Source organism: Lagenorhynchus albirostris, chromosome 1 (genome assembly GCF_949774975.1).
Source record: "Lagenorhynchus albirostris chromosome 1, mLagAlb1.1, whole genome shotgun sequence".
In the NCBI taxonomy this organism is placed as follows: domain Eukaryota; kingdom Metazoa; phylum Chordata; class Mammalia; order Artiodactyla; family Delphinidae; genus Lagenorhynchus; species Lagenorhynchus albirostris.
The window spans coordinates 76,861,839-76,879,503 of NC_083095.1; the positions used below are offsets into that span (position 1 = coordinate 76,861,839).

The 17,665-nt window shown below is 36.8% G+C and overlaps 1 protein-coding gene across 2 annotated transcripts in view; it reads left to right on the forward strand.

The window, feature by feature from the left end:
- SLC12A6 (solute carrier family 12 member 6) overlaps positions 1-17,665 on the forward strand; it is an 85,220-nt gene that overhangs the window by 15,693 nt on the left and 51,862 nt on the right. Inside the window, exon 1 of one of the 2 annotated variants that reach the window (XM_060146853.1) lies at positions 2,314-2,526. The exons of the other annotated variant lie outside the window; for it this stretch is intronic. Within the exon in view, the coding sequence (XP_060002836.1) occupies positions 2,403-2,526 (124 nt within the window). The 5' untranslated portion in view covers positions 2,314-2,402. Of the gene's footprint in view, positions 1-2,313; positions 2,527-17,665 lie in introns of those variants that run through there. 2 annotated transcript variants of the gene reach the window in all.

Below are 17,665 nucleotides of genomic sequence, written 5' to 3' on the forward strand. Positions count from 1 at the left end.
TCAGGGGGGTAAATACCGAGGAGTGCAATTGTTGGATTATAGGGGAAAGTACCAGACCCCTTTCCAAAGTGGGTGAACCAATTTACACTCCAGTAACAATGTATGAAAGTTCCTTTCATTCCACATTCTCACCAAAATTGTCAGTCTTACCAGTTTTAGCCATCATGGTGGCTGTGGAATGGTATACTCTTTGTGGTAGTTTGTTGTACTTTAAATAGCTGTTTCTTACATCCCACCTTCTCTGTCTAACCACTGTTCCTATATAGCACTTACACGTCTCTTCTTTGCCACTTTCCCCGCCCGCAACATTTTCTATATTACTTTAACCTTGCCTTGAATATTTTATGCCCCTGCACTGTTATCTACCGTCCAGTCTAGGAGAGAACTATTGGTAAGTTAGCTCTCTCTCAAGTTGGTAAATAAATTACTCATCGTTTTAACAGGAATTTGTTACATTCCTACTTGTTTAGTTTGGGGGTTTTTTTTAGAGGGGAGAGGTGACAGGATAACATTCGTACATAGGCTTATGTGTACAAGCTGTACATAGATTTATAAACATGAGTCATTGTTTCTGTCCACTGACTATAAAAGATTAGCCACAGTTCAACTCTCTTAATAAATTAAATATGAAAAGTAAGATCCCATTGGAAATATCCAATGGCACTAAGGTATTAATAAATTTGGAACCTAGAATATAATGTTGAACTCTGACAATTTGGTAGACAATTTGAGTAAATCAGCAGAGTAGCTACCTGAGTTGTAAATATGGAAAAATCACCAAGGGCACTACCACACCTGATTTAGTTTCTATCAGAGATAAAAAGCAGTTTCAAAGCCTTCTCAAGTGACAAACGTTTCTCTTGTAGTATTGATAGTTCTCAACCTTGGCTGCCTGTTAGAACCACCTGAGGGAACTTTTACAGGTCCTTTTGCCCAGGTTCTACTCCAGAGGAATTATATCAGAATAGCTGGGATGGGACCAGGCATTAGTTGTTCTAAAATCTCCCCAGGTGATACCAATGGTGCTGCCAAGATTACAAACCAGTGTTAAACAGGAGCCCATGAAATAAAATGAGGTAAGTGTATATGAGTTTTCTTTCTGTGAAACTTCTATGCTGCCTACCAACAAGAGTATTAGAGGTTTTTAAGTGGGGCTTCACCATTTACAAACTCTGTGACTTTGGGCAAGTTCCTAGCCTAATGTTTCTGTTGCTGTGATGATTAAATGAGATCATAACAGAAAGTTTCTAGTGCAATGCAGAGCACAGAGTAGGTCTTTAACAACTATTGGCTTCATTCTCTTTTAGAAGTGGTATATACTGGAATAAATGGGGATTATAAACCATCATTCTTCTTTAAATTTAGTGCAGTCTTGTTTGTCAGGTGTTACTAACAACAAAGCCCTCATATTACATCATTAATGGAAAATAGCACAGAGCTCAAGTTACTGAACTCCCTTGTCTAGGTGCAGAGATAGGGCCTTATACTCTGTAGTTAAAGTCATCAACTGAGAACACAGTTATCTGATAAAGTTAAGTATGTTATTTTAAGTGTGTACTGAAGGAACTGTACACCTCTTAATCAGGGATTTTCTTGTTTTTTTTTTTCCTTTAAAACACAATGTTTAAACTCTGTACAGTACAAAAAATTCTGAACTCTTCCCTTTAAAAATATTTTGCTCTTTTAAACAACTTGGACTTTCGGGAAAGTTAATGTCTCTTCTTGGATGTCCTTGTATACACTATAGCATCTAGAACTATATCTTGTATAAAATATATAGATATTCATTAAATACTTGCCAAGTGAATGTTCTTATCTGAAAGATAAGAAAAAACTTTTATTGATTTGTATGAGTAGTTTCAGTATGCTTTGAAATAAAGCAACAGAAGCTTACAAATAGTTTGATTTTCTAAATTAATGTAAGTGTAAGTCTTTCTTTAAAACGAAAAGTTTACAAAATGAACTGTTCCCTAATCTTCTTTCTCCTGTGAGATATGAGAGCAGAGGTTGAGATCCCGACGTGCAAATAACTTAAGGAAACAGGAGGGTGAGCACACAGTGGGTGGAGTTCCATGCATTCTGCCCACTCTCCAGCCATTGGCAGCTCTGGGAAAGCAGCCTAAACAGTTCTTGGGATTCTTAGAGTTTAATAACAATAAGCAAGAGGTGGAGTGCTTAATCCTTTTAAGTGAATGGTAAACACTGTGGAAGGCGTGTCTTCTAGGTTCCACTCCCTTGGGGCTGTAGGTCACGTGAGCTGAAAGTACTTCCCGATTCCCAGGCTAGGTCTCCTGTGGGCAGTGATCAGAGTCGGAAAGCGCACAGCAAGGAAGAGGTAGGCAGGGAAGGTAGACTGGAAGGAAGCTTAAATATAGGGAGAGCACGGGTTCCTAACTACAGCAATGCCGCACTTCACCGTGACTAAGGTAGAGGATACAGAGGAGGGGGCAGCAGCATCGGTCTCCCAAGAGGGGGAGCCCAGCTTAGCAGAAATAAAAGCCCGGATTCAGCCTTCAGATGAATCAGGTGAGTACTCAATGTGGGAGCATTGGGAAATTGGGGGTTTTCGTGAAAGAAATAGTAACTAAAATATTCAAAATGCCTCTTTTAAGAATGGAGAAAAGGTATTGTGGTTAAAGTACTTTTCAATCAACTGTTTCACTCCCTTGTATATCTGATAACTTATCTTACTTTTTTCACATTCTGGTTTGTTTTTCCCCACAATGAGTTCTGTGTTCATTACCTACAGGTGAAACTGAATCGGTGGCAATGTATGAAAAGCGTTTTCAAGCAAAAAGAAAGGCACAGTTAGAGGCAATTTATGCGGAATTTAGAATTCATCTTTTGCTCAGTTTAAATTATATCTGGAAGAGTACATAAACAGGGAGCCTGGTTCAGTAGTTTTGTACAGTGGACTTTGCACTTGTGACTTTGCAAGTTATTCAGTATTTTGCCTCAGTTTACCAGTTAAACAGTAACTCAATAGTGAATGGTCTGAGAATTCTTTAATGAAAGAACAAAAGTACAGTAGGTCATTATGGTGACTAACATAGCTTCAGGTTAAATAAATTTGACAAATGTGATTATCCCTGTTATTTTCTCTAAATGGTAATGGTTACATTTACTGGGGGGAATTGTGGTTTTGAATTTTTAACATGCCATTAAAATCTGAGTTAACATTATGGTATTAAATACAGCCATAGTTTGAAGCCCTTTATATTTTAAGTCTGTAAGTTTATAAATTGTCGAAAACTCTTCTAGTGCGTGAATAAAGGTTAAGGGAATAAAAATCTCTTACAATTCCTTTGGATTTCATGATTGTAACTGTCCCCTGTAGCAAGTAACATCACAGTTCTTTGCTGTAAACTGCTGTTGACCCTCTCTTGTCCTTGCAAGCATTCATGAATTTTTAAAAATCTCTAACTTAAAGATAAGGCTTATCAAGAAAAGTTCCGTTTGTTTATCTTTTCCTTTTAGTGAGAGAATTTACTAGGGGAAGATAAGAAAGGTTTTGTGGAAACTCTTTGCCCACCAGGTTATTTTTTTTTCCCACCAGGTTATTTTTCATTTTGCTAAATAAATAGGGTGATAAGTTGAAAGTAAGGTTAACCTCAACAAGGACCTAAGGTGTAGCACAGAGAATTATACTCAATATTTTGTAATAACCTATAAGGGAAAAGAATCTGAAAAAGAATACATATAAAAGTGTATGTGTATATATATATATAAACTGAATCGTGCTGTACAGATGAAAATAACACATTGTAAATCAACTATACTTCAATTAAAAAAAAAGAAAAGAAGGTTAACCTACTTTGTACTTGAACCCGATTCTCTGCAAACTCTAGGTTAAAGAAGTTAGGTTCTCTTTTGTGATTGTGTGTTCGAAGCTGCACTTTCTTGATTGTTTGTGTTTGCTGTCCTTAGATTTTAATCCCATTAAGCTTTTGTTTTTGCTGTTGTCTCACTAATCCCACAAAACGCAAACAAGTGCATTCCTTATCACCTCTACTTTATTTTATTATTTCATCCTTACTGGTCCCATAATGTTTGGGGAAATCTGCTTTCTTCAGATTAGAACAGTGTTGAAATCATTTAATCTATTAGTAACCACCTAGAAAACTGGTAAAAAAATTTTTATAGCAACCAACATTGTAATAAGTGACAGTGCTAGGCTTAATTTATTTTCTTTCATAGTAATTGTTTTGGACAAGGAAGAAGTGACAGATATAATCTAACTCGAATTTAATAAGGCATTTTATTTTGACGTTTTCCATGACAGCCCAGAAAGTATCCATTTGAATGAACTATTGTTTGGTAAGTGAACAACTGATGGAAATCCATTATCTAAATTGTATACCATTATTGTAGGGTTAAATTAGACGGGGGGGAAAAAAGGAAGGAAACGTATATGGGGAAAACCTCATTTTTTTTTGTTTGTGTTATTTTGTTTTTGTTTTGTTTTGGTTTGGTTTTTGCTTAGTAAAATGTTCTTGAGGATAGATAGTGGTTTTGGAGCAGTTACTTGAGATGTGATAAGTTGTAGCCACTTGTTCTTCTGAGTTAAAATCCTAAATGGATTGTGGTTTTGTTGCAAGCACTTCTCATACTAGCCAGTTATGGAACCAGTCCCTTTTTTTTATTGTTTCTCCTTTGTGAGGAGAGAAAAATATGATGTACTGTCATATAAATTGAACATATTTAGAAAGCAGATCATCCTTTAAAATGTGTTTTTTTAGAAGATGATATTTATTTGAACTAGACAGGTAATTTGAGATAAAATAGAAATATAAATGTAGACATAATCTAAACTAATTTTAAAAAGATGTACGTTGTGGTGATCCTTTTGTAATGTATAAAAATATCAAATCACTATGTTGTACACCTGAAACTAATATAATATTGTAAGTCAACTATACTTCAGTTTTAACAAAAAGTACATTCATCCCTGCCATGCCAGCTACTAGAATGCCAGTCTAGTAAAATCCTACTTAATTTTGGTTTTGAAGAGAAAAGCAGAAACTCAGACTTAACCTAACATCTTTCTTGACTATATTCCTCCTCCCATCCAGTTTAGGTGCCCTCTCCTATGTTTTCTCTGAAGCCTGTCCATATAAATAGCATGTACCACACTGTAATGCAATCACCTATTCACTAGTCTCTCTCCCAGATAGACTGACTGTAGGCTGCTTGAGGGTAGAGATCTTGTTGGATAATTTTGTACCTCCACGTCCAGGTGAATTACACACAATAGGCAATTCAGTGTACAGACTTGTTCTTTTCCTTTTTTTACTCACTAAACACATGTTCATGCCAGGTGTACTTTTTTCCTAAGGCTACAAAGGCAAAGGAAGTATAAGTTCCCCACCAAAGGCAGCAGAATGGCTTTGGAGCCATGCACCTGACTTTGAATCCCAGTCCTACTAATTATTACTAATTAGGAGCAGTGCTAATATGTATTAATTATTACTTGAGTGACTTTGGGCAAGTTATTTAACTTTTCTAAGCCTTACTTTACTCATTGATAAAGGGAATAACAGTACTACTTACTTCACAGGGTGGTTGTGAATTAATGGGAAAATGAACATAAAGCACTTAACATGTGTGTGACACAACACTCAAAAATAAAAGCTACCATTTACTTATTATATTGTGATTAATGGTTTAATAAAAACAAAAAGAAACCACTTTGGATCACAAATTCTGGAGAGGATTATAATATTGCCCAGAGGGGACCCTGGACAGGTACCTCAGAGGACGGGACACAACTGATTCTTGAAGGCAGGTCTAGACAAGGAGATTGCAAGCAGTAGGAACAATTAGAAAGAATAAGAGGAAGGTGTAGAGCAAGAGGGAAACAGAAGTTTAAAGTAGTTAGCACATTGGTCATGTGGTAAAAAGAGCTAAGGGATGAAGCTACTTAGTGAAGTGTTAATCAATTTTATCCTCTCCGCAGTCTGTGGGATAGTGGGTGTTATTGCCTTTTTTTTTTTAAATCCCTGTTGTGGTGGTTTTATTTTTTTTAATATTTATTTTATTTATTTGGTTGTGCCGGCTGCAAGTGGAGGCATGAAGGCTTCTTAGTTGTGGCTTGCTGGCTCTTAGTTGCAGCATGCATGTGGAATCTAGTTCCCTGACCAGGGATCGAACCCCGGCCCTCTGCATTGGGAGCTGGGGGGTCTTAACCACTGCGCCACCAGGGAAGTCCCTGTTATTACCTTTTCAGAGATAACGAAACTGAGGCTGTTGACAGTAACTTGCCTAAAGCTACGTGGTGAGTAGTAGCAGAGCCTGTGTTCAAAATTACTAAATTTTATGTGCTTCCCATCTCACCATGATGCCAAGTCCTGGCTTTTGAAAAATAAGAGAAAGTTGCTTTATCTCTTAATGTGCATGGGTCATAGGGTTTGATGTAAACATTATGCAATCTGTGATTTTTTTTTTTTTTTTTTACGGTACGCGGGCCTCTCACTGTTGTGGCCTCTCCCATTGCGGAGCACAGGCTCCGGACGCGCAGGCTCAGCGGCCATGGCTCACGGGCCCAACCGCTCCGTGGCATGTGGGATCTTCCCGGACCGGGGCACGAACCTGTGTCCCCTGCATCGGCAGGCGGACTCTCAACTACTGCGCCACCAGGGAAGCCCTGTGATTTTTTTTTACAGGAATAATGCAAGAGTTTTACTGTTTATTGCATTTACTTAATCAGGTATAAATGTTACATTCATTCATTTATTTAAATATTTATTGAGCTTAAATATTTCTGTGTAATAATTGTTCCAGATCTCCCTCACTCATCAGATTTTTTTTTTTTTTTTTTTAACACCGCACTGTGCGGCTTCTGGGATTTTAGTCCCCCGACCAGGGGTTGAACCTGGGCCTCTGCAGTGAAAGTGCCGAGTCCTAACCACTAGACCACCAGGGAATTCCCTCATCAGATCTTATAGTGTCTATGGATTGGGCAGATTTTAACTGCTGGACTTGCCTTCACGTGATACAGATAGTAGATTGAAAGATTTATAGGGAAATTTTCAGAGACGAACCTATAACAGAAAAGAAGGGAACTTTATATTGGTATTGAACAGCATCTCCAAACATTAACTCTTAGTAATCCAAATGGCATGAGTGCATATTATGGAGAGAGATTTCATGTTAAATGGAGTTTAAATTTTATTAAGAACCCTCAAGATGTTAAACTGTTACCTAAACATTAGTTCTGCTTGTTACCCGTGAAAGTTTATGTCCTAAGGAAGGTGATATGTCTACCTTTTTATTTACTAATATTAAAATAAGTTGAAATAGACAACTGAAGAGCTTCTTTGTATTGACAAAAAAATCTTTTCTGTAGTAAAGATTTAAAAGCTTTTTAACTATTCACATGGGTTTTTTTTTTTTTATCAACACAACTAACAGAAATTCAGATCTGCATATTTTAAAATCTCAGGGTCAAAAGTTTATCCTTAAACTCGGCTTCATGAGGCATGTTTTTCTGCCCCCTGCCCCGCCCCCCAATATTCCATCATTGTCAGAAAGACTAACACCTCCCGAAATATCTTCCCAATTCTTTTCACCATGTTTTTTTTTAACTCTAAGACCTTAATACAATACAAATTTGAGACTGATTGCCTTCAGTTCTGTACATCGTAAAACTTTGTTTAGATCGTTAACCCTTCTTTGTCATATTCATGTTATGCACAGACAATGAAAGTGACAACACTTTCGTTCCCCATTTCAATACTGTTGTCACCAATTTTTTGTTTATTTAGGGTTTTTTGGTTGAAGTATAGTTGATGTACAATATTACATAAGTTGCAGGTGTACAATATAGTGATTCACAATTTATCACCGATTTTTTTAGAATCTCTCACTCCCCAGATTTTTCTTGCTTAACATACTGACCCTCTGTGTACTCAGCTACTTGTGCCGCATAAAAAATATACCAGGGATTTCCCTGGCGGCCCAGTGATTAACACTACGTGCTTTTGAGCTGAAGTTCATCTTAGTCAGGCTGGATAAACCTTAATTATTTTCCTGTATTTTCAGAATAAATAGTTATGGAGTAGGTGCCACAGTAGTGACCAAGGAGGTTTTTTGTTTTGTTTTAATTCTTCCTTGTTTTTGAGTATCATTATGGGCTTAAGGTTTTTATTTATATTTTGTATTACAATTAGTTAGGATAGTGATTATTTTCAATATTCAGATTGTTCCCAATTTGTCCAGTGGAAGACAAGAGGTTTTTGTTTTGTTTTTTTAAAGAATGGGAGAAAATAAAAGTATGTTTGTATTCTTTTTTTTAAAATAAATTTATTTATTTTATTTATTAAAAAAAAAAAAAGACTCCATGCTTTGCCCTACAGGAAATATACCAGGGACTTCCCTGGCAGTCCGCTGGTTAAGACTTCACACTTCCAATGCAAGGGGCGCGGTTTCCATCCCTGGTCAGGGAACTAAGATCCCACATGCAGTGTGGTGTGGCCAAAAAAAAAAAAAAAAGGAAATATACCAGAGTAGAACTGGTTTAAATTGATAAAGATAAAATTTCTCCAAAATATATACACATACATATTGCTTAATATTTTTATATTCTATACTCAAAGCAACATTTAGTTTAGGATTATAAAAACTTATTGAGTGTAATTTTAGCATATTGTAAAGTATTCAAAAGGTTTTCAAATTTCCAACTGAATTTGGACATACAGCATAGGTTACAAAATTGATTATAAGCTGGTAAGTTTAAAGACTGTAGCATCTCTTGATTTTGTCAGGTTGAAAGAGTAAACAAGTAAAAATGTCATCAGTACTATAGTAATAATTGTTGACCACCTACAGATGCTTTACAAATATTGGCTTATTTAATCCTCACAACAACCAGGACAGGTAACTATTATCATCATTTTAGAGATGAAGAAAGCGAAGTGCCAAGAAATTTAAGTAGTTTGTTTAAGTGGTAAATGTGGAATTCAAAGTAAGGTCTCTATGACCTTAAAACAGTTTTTCTTGTCATCACACCACACTGTCTCTCTACTTTAAACACACGTTTAAACATGTTATGTTTTCTGAAGTAGGCTGCTCTATTTTCTCAGTAGTTACTAATGCTTCTTAGGTTCTATTTCTTTTGTCTTCGTGGATTTTTCAAAATTAATTGAAAGTTACTTGTTGCTTCTAAGTTTCATGTGTTGGATTGCTTTTTTATTTGGTGTAGAATATTTCCAAATGTAGGATATTCTATCAAACGATGCTAAAAATTGAGAGATATGAACAGGTAAGGAACCTGGCTCAATCTGATAGTCTTTTAGTAGCCCTCCACTCCTTGACTTTCAAGGGAGATGCACCTAAGGGTTATTGGTGGGGAGAAAAACGAGCATATGGAGTAAGTGAAAGAAGTAAATTTTAATATAACTTTAAGAATAAATATGCTGCTAAAGGCATGAAAGATGTGTTTATTTTAGTGTATTAGAAAAAATTGTAGTATTTCATTTCGTGGATCTTATTTAGAATGAATCTAGGTAAAAACACAAGTCTGTTTAAAGAAAAATACTAATATAGGTAGAGCATAGACATGGCAAAGATTGAATGTGGTACATAAATAACATAAATGATTTTGATCCATTCCAAACCCTCATACACTGAACTGGATCTCATTTCCTTTCCTGTGTGTTCTTTACACTGCATCATATAACCTTTCTGTGACAAGAGATTTCCATGGTTGTATTAGAAATGGTGAACCAAGTCCTTTTCAGAAACTATCTTCATTTTCCACCACCACATTGCCTTTGTCCATATATTTTTCTTCATATGAACTCTCTTCTGCTTTCTACTCCCTCTCTGCCATTACCTCTGCCACATTACCTCAAGACTAGGCTCATACTCATTTCCTCCAGGATGACTTGCCTGATCCTCTACCCCAGCTTTGATCATTTCATCATTCAGTATTCATCACCACTCAAATATACGTTGCAGTGTGCTCCAAACGTGTGATAGCTTTGTAAGTATATTTGTATCTCTTCAATTGTATTGTGTATTGTATGAGGGTGAGGGACAGTGTTTTAATATTTTTTTGAAAATTATATGTATTTTTTATTATGGAAAATTTCAAACTCTCAAAAGCTCAGTAACTTTCTGTTCATTTCTCTTACCTGTTAGTGTTTTTCTTTATTTTTAGATTTTCTTTATATTTAGGGATATCAGCCCTTAGTGATGTAAATTACAAATGTTTTTCCCAGTCAGTACTTCTTTTGGGAATTCCCTGGTGACCCAGTGGTTGGGACTCTGTGCTTCCACTGCAGGGAACACGGGTTCGATCCCTGCTTGGGGAACTAAGATTCTGCAAGCCACAGGGCATGGCCAAAAAAAGCCCAAAAAACAAACAAACAAAAAAACCACTTCTTTTAAAGTTTTATTGAGGTATAATTGACATAAAATAAACTGCACATATTTAAAGTGTTCAGTTTGATGAGTTTTAACATAACGCTCCTGTAACAATTATCATAGTCAAGATAACATTTTCATCACCTCCAGAAGTTTCCTCTTACCCTTTTATAACCCACTCACCTAATTCCCTGGCCCCCAGGCAACCACTGATCTGCTTTCTGTCACTATAGTACATTGGTTTTCATTTTCCATAATTTTATATGAATGGAATCATACAGTATGCACTTTCTTTTGTCTGATTGCTTTTATAAAACATAATTGAGATTCATCCATCTAGTCAATATCCTTTAAATCCAACTAACATTAAGGTCTTCCTTATTTCTCAGAGTTTAACATTTAGGACAGTAGCTGAACATGATACAACCCTCTGGACCTCGCAGAGGCTTTTTAAAATGTTGACTTCTTTGCCAAGATTTGAATGTTTTTAGAATTAGTCTGTAACCAGGACTTACTTTTCAGAGAGGGTTCTGGGAAGGTGAAATCTCCCTATCCTTCTGTTACTAATTCCAGCCTGTATCTGCCACTCTTGAGTCAGATGACCCCTGGACCTGATGAACAAGTGAGGCCTGAGCTCTGTGGGAGCTCTATCAGGGAGAGCTGACCCAGGACTTGTTCCTCAAGGGCTGGAAGACCCTCAGAGTGAGGATAAGAATGGCAGATCCAGAAAAGAGCTTGGCTTGGTAGAGATCCATGGACTCCCCTAGTGGGGAGAAAGGGAAAGAGGCAGGGTCTGCTATCTCCCTATCCCTGAGGATGGGAGATGTAAGGAGACCTGAGAGCCGGGAGCCTTCCTCCTGGGCCTCCACAGGGCTGGCAGCTGGCCTGCTGCCCTGCCCATCTACAGGGGTAGAGGCTGCTTTGCCTTTCTGTTCTCTTGAGACTGCTCCTACCGGTGTCCTCCAACAATGAAACCTAAGCCCCTCTGAAGTAACAAAGAAAAAGTACTCATCTGGGGAAGCCAGGCAACCAGAAAGAGAAAAAGCACTTAAACAATGCAGTAGACCAACTAAATAGAAATGCCAGAGGAGACAGTAACTTGAATATGAAAATAATAAACAATAGGAGCACTTAAGGAAGTTCAAGTGAAGTACAAAAAAAATTATGGAGCAAAAGCATGATTTCCTATCTAAATACTTATTACCACCTGACTTTCAATCCATGCACATACACTTAAGAAAAAATCTCCACTAAAATGTAAGCACAATAAGAGCAGGAATTTTTCTCTTGTATACCTGCTGACCTTTTGTCAATGCCCAATGTCTAGAACACAGTCTTGTACATGGTAAGCACCCAGTACATAATTATTGAATAAAGGAATGAATATGATCATTTAATGGCCTGGAAGAGTCGAAGCCCAGAGCCAAAAATACAAATAGATTGAAAAAAAGTAAGAGACTTGGAGAATAGATTCAGGACACCTAACGTGGCTAATATAATTTACAGAAAAAGGAATAAATGGAAGAGAAGCAGTAATTAAATAAATAAATAAATTTTTCCTGAGCTAAAAACAGAGTTCATTATGCAGATTGATATTCCAGGAAAGACCTCAGTGTTGGAAAAAACACACCTAGGCTTATCCTGGTAAGGTTTTTGAACTCCAGGGATTCATTTTGGAGGCTTCCAGACAGAACATGGTATACCTATAAAGTATAAGGCTCACATCAGAATTCTAATCCACAACACTGGGAATTAGGAGACAGTGGAAGAGTATCCACAGATTACCAAGAGAAAAAGGCTATAATCAGAAATCCCTGTTTCCAGTGAAGATATCATCCCCTCTACAAGGGGGAACTATATCATAAATGTAACTTTAGAGAGTGTATTACCCGCTTAACCTCTCTGAGAATATTTAAGAAAGGTTTTTAACCAAATAAAAATGAAAGGGATAGAAAAAGTGGAAAATGACAGACTCTTTGGGAATGTTATATGAATGCTAAGTAAGGACTCTAATCAAAAGGGACATACTTCAGGGAACAATTCAATAATATTTATGATGTAAAAGTACTAAATAAGTCAAAGCAAAACCTCAAAATTGTGGGAGGAAAAAGAGGTAAGAGCTTTCCAAATGGGGATGAGAGGAAAAAGTGCCAGTAAGCACATTTAAGCACATTAGTCATCAGGGAAATACACATCAAAACCACAATGAGGTGCCACTTCACATCCGCTAGGATGGTTCTGATAAAAAAAATGGACAATAAAAAGTGTTGACAAGGATGTGGAAAAATTGAGACCCTTATATACTTAGGTGGGAACATAAAATGGTGCAACCACTTTGAAAAACAGTTTGGCAGTCCTTCAAGAAGTTAAATATAGAGTTACCATATGATCTTGCAGTTCCACTTCTAGGTATATACTCAAAATGAGAATATATGTCCACACAAGAAATAGTACAGGAATGTTCATTGCAGCATTATCCATGATAGCCCCAATGATAGAAACAACCCAAATGTCCACTAAGTGATAAATAGATAAATAAAATGTGGTATATCCATATAATGGGCTATTATCTGGCAGTAAAAACAAATGAAATACAGATGCATTGCTACTATATAGAAGAACCTTGAAAATGTTATGCAAAATGAAAGAAGCCAGTCACTAAAGACCACATATGATTTCATTTATATGAAATGTCCAGAATAGGCACATTTATGGAGACAAAAAAAGTAAATTCGTGGTTGCTGTGGACTGGGCAAGGTGGGAGTGAAATGGAGATTGACTGCTAATGGGTACAGGCATTCTTGGAAGGGGACAGGGGAACTAAAATGTAAAATTAGATTGTGGTGATAGTTGCACAACAATGTGAATATATTAAGAAACATTGAATTGAACACTAAGTGGGTGAATTATATGGTATGTAAAGTGTATCTCAATAAAATGTTTTTAAATAAAGAGACTAAGTACTGGTACATGAAACAACTTGCATGAATCTCCAAGGCCTTATGCTGAATGAAAGCAGCCAGTCTCAAAAGGTTACATACTGTAAGATTCCATATTTATATATATTTTTCAAATTATAGAAGATCATTACACATTTACTAATCAAAACACATATATGTATGTGTTCATGTGTATATTCACATACATACACACTAGAAACAGACTTTTTAAATTGCAGCATGTACAGTAGTTTCTATTTTAATTTCTCTGTATGTTTGAAAATCTAGAATATGTTAAATTCAGCTTGCATTAAGCAGTTGTCCTTTTACCAATGACATAAAATCAATAAAGACTCTTAAAATATCAGAAATGTTTACCATATCCTCTTAGTCCCCATAATGCAAAGCTTCAGCTTCTTAATTCCTTAGCTCTGTAGCTCCTTAGAATTTGAATGTTTGGGTCAATTCCCTTCCCTTTTTGTTAAGGAGGTAGTCTATATGGTCAGGCCTTATTCTTCCAAAACCATCTTTTATTGTAAAATGAAGAAAACATGAAATATGTTTGTCTACAGGGCGTGAAAAATAATTTGGATCATCCATAAAGCCAAAGAAGGATGTAAGGTATCAACGATCTCTTGAATGTTTGCAACAATCCCCAAACAATCTTTTCCTCTTTGTACTTCGTGGTGAGATTTTTCTATGATTTTTAACCCTCTTCTGTCATTTATACTTTTCTTGGCTAATCAGTTTGTGGATTTGGTCTAAGAAACTGTCTTTATCTTTATACTGTGAGCTTCATTAAATCTGCTTTTTGCTATTATTCTTGCTATCTTCCAAGTGTTATAGACTGCATTAAAATCACAATCATGTTCATTTCACATGAGCTCTTCAACTTCCAGTGGATTTACTCCCATATATTTTAGAAGAGTTTTAACAAAACTTATTTGTTGAATTAATAGGTTTGTTAATTAAAAGACAATACAAGGCAGTATATACCCTAAGGAAGAAGAAGCATTTGAATTGAGCCTTTGAAAGATACAGCAGTCAGGTAAGTGGAGACAAAAGAGAGGGAAATTTTCAATGAAAAAGTGATACAAACAAAAATGCATGCGTCTAGAATCAAGGCTCAAAGCATTCCAGAGAGTGTGGAGCAGAGAGTTCATGACTAAAAACAGCAAATGATAAGGTTAGAGAGGAGTAAACTAGTGCTAGATTATAAAGGGACTTGAAAGCCAGGATTAGGTTTTTGGAGTTCATCCTATAAGCCAAGGGATTCAAACAAGTAAACCGGGATCTATTTATGGCTGTTTAAGCCATTAGCCTCTGCTACCACCACCATTACCACCACTACTCCCAGCCTGAAAACTGACAGTAGGAGCGGAGACAGAGCCTGCAAAGGCAACCCTTTCCTTTCTGTGGAGGGACTTGAATCAGTACCCCACACATGATGTCACGATATATATAAACAAGAAGTGAGAATGATCGTCTCTTCACAAAATGGTTGGGCACTCCTGGCACTTTAACTTGGAGATCTTTGAAAGTGTTTATTTTTAAAACAATAAAGCAACCTGATAAAGGCAGAATTAATAGGGAGGAAAATGCAGAATTGTTTGACGATAGGAGAATCGGTGGCAGGGAGAATAATTGACTATTTTAATGGTCCAAGGTGTGAAGAATGAGACTCTAAATGGTGGCAGGGTAATGGAAAGAAGAGTTGGTGTGGAAGCCACAATTGACTGGATTTGATGAATGAGAAAGGGGAAGAATCAAAAGTTGGAAACATATATGCTGACTGGTTCTGCTTCTTATCTTACCCACTTTTTAAATCAATTTAAAAAATCTCCTTTCCTATCAATTAGGTATATATTATATGTTAGGTACAATACATTTATTTATATGTATGGTATTATAGACTAATATAACATTATATACTATTATATATTAGGTATAATATATACCTAATATTGTATACAGGTATATTATTATGTGTATATTTCCTATGTTATCTCCAGAACTTCTCAATTAGCTATGTCCTCATTGTCAATCCCTCTGACTAGAACGTCTCCCCTTGTCCATTTTCTCTCACCCATTCTGCTTTTTGATAAACTACCCATCCTTCAAGATTTAGCTCAGTTATCCCCTTGACATCATCCCTGATCACCACTTTATTTTGTTTAACTTCCTTTTTGATTCCCACAGTATTTGTACCTATACTATAACAATTATTTTTATTTTCATAATTATTTACATATTTCCTCTCGAAATTCTTGAGAACAAAGGGTTACTCTTTTGGTATCTGTAGTGCCTAGCACAGCACCTGACATAGAGTAGGCTTTCAGAGTATTGGTTGAACTAATACTAATAATAACAACCACCTAGAGACAGACCATGCTAGAGATGCGTGTTAGCACATGGAAAAACTACAGTGGCCTAGCAATGATCATGCCTGCTGATCTCTGATAAATCTGGAATTCATTTCATTTGCATATTACACTCTTATTTTCTTACCTAAAATACCACTTTTATTTTTAGACTTCCACACAGAGAATTTTAGTTGTTTTTCATCTCCCTTAGATGTCAAGACTTTTCCTGATAGGACCCAACCCTTCCAAGACGATCCCAGACATGTGCCGTGTTTATTCCTCTCCTATGATTTTGAGTTCTCCATGATTTTTAAGGTTTTTAAAAGTTTTACTTAAAGCTCCTACTGTCTCAGTCCATGTTACTCTTCTCCTTTGGACCCTTGCAGCACTAAAGGCAATACCACAGGTTATCAGCTCTACCACCTTGGGCAAATCATTTCCGTTTTCTGAGCTAGTTTCTTCTGGAACATGGGAATAATTCTTCCTCACAAGGTTGTTGTACAGGTTTGGTATGATGATAGTAGGAAAATTTCCCTAAATTGAGCCACTTAGAGACTATCTTTATAATCTTTCCATTTTTATGTATCATTTTTGCATTCTTTTTTTCCCTACATTGTCAGTGCTTTTCTGCTTTCTTTTATATAAGAAACTTTGTCACCAAATGAAATACCAGCAGTGCTTGCCACTCTATAAATAAAATATAAACTAAAAATAGATGTAATATAAATGATTTTAATCTTGCTAGATACTGTTGCCAAGCAGAGGCTCTGAGCCTGTTAAAAAAGAGATCATTGAGTTTTGAAGAGGTGTTACGGATATTCTAGAACAGACATAAGAAAATTCTATTTGATAAACTGCTTCAACTCGCAGGTAACAGGGTTAATGGTAGGGGTGTAGGGAAAAGGTGGAATCACGTCCTGATAATCTAAAATCACAGTTATAAAAACTTACCAAGAGGGCTTCCCTGGTGGCGCAGTGGTTGAGAGTCCGCCTGCCGATGCAGGGGACACGGGTTCATGCCCCGGTCCGGGAAGATCCCACATGCCGCGGAGCGGCTGGGCCCATGAGCCATGGCCGCTGAGCCTGTGTGTCCGGAGCCTGTGCTCTGCAACGGGAGAGGCCACAACAGTGAGAGGCCCGCGTATCACAAAACAAACAAACAAAACAAACCTGCCAAGATGTTTAGAACAAATGATTTTAATAAACTTTTAGTATAAAATTATGATAAATATTTATGAATGCTTGTATTCTTAGAGAAGTAATCAAAATATAAAAATAACGAAAGTGAAATAGTGTGGTTACTAAACGTTTTCAAATAGTAAAAATGGAACCATATTTACCATCCTAGGTAGGTGATCTTTATCTCTTCCTAATATCTCTACCCTTTCAGCCCTGACTCTGTCCATAACTGCATGGGCTTCTCTTTACTTTCTCATGCCCAGAGTGGGGGAGGGGTTCTTTTATAGTATTTTTAATTAATTAATTAATTTATTTTTAGCTGTGTTGGGTCTTCCTTGCTGCACACGGGCTTTCTCTAGTTGTGGCGAGTGGGGGCTACTCTTCGTTGCAGTGCGCGGGCTTCTCATGGCGGTGGCTTCTCTTGTTACGGAGCGCAGACTCTACGTGTGCAGGCTTCAGTAGTTGTGGCATGAGGGCTCAGTAGTTGTGGCTCAGAGGCTCTTGAGTGCAGGCTCAGTAGTTGTGGTGCGCAGGCTTAGTTGCTCTGCGGCATGTGGGATCTTCCTGGACTAGGGATCGAACCCATGTGTCCTGCATTGGCAGGCAGATTCTTAACCACTGTGCCACCAGGGAAGTCCCTCTTTCATAGTTTTTTATGTTGAATTTGACTCTTCCACCAGATTATGAGAGTCTTAATGTCAGGAAATATAGTCATTCTTTTATTCCTCACAGCATCTAACAGTTTTAGGTATCTTTAAAACTTACTGAATTAAATTATTATTGTTTGAGTTGATGTCATTAATAAACTTGTACGGGGTA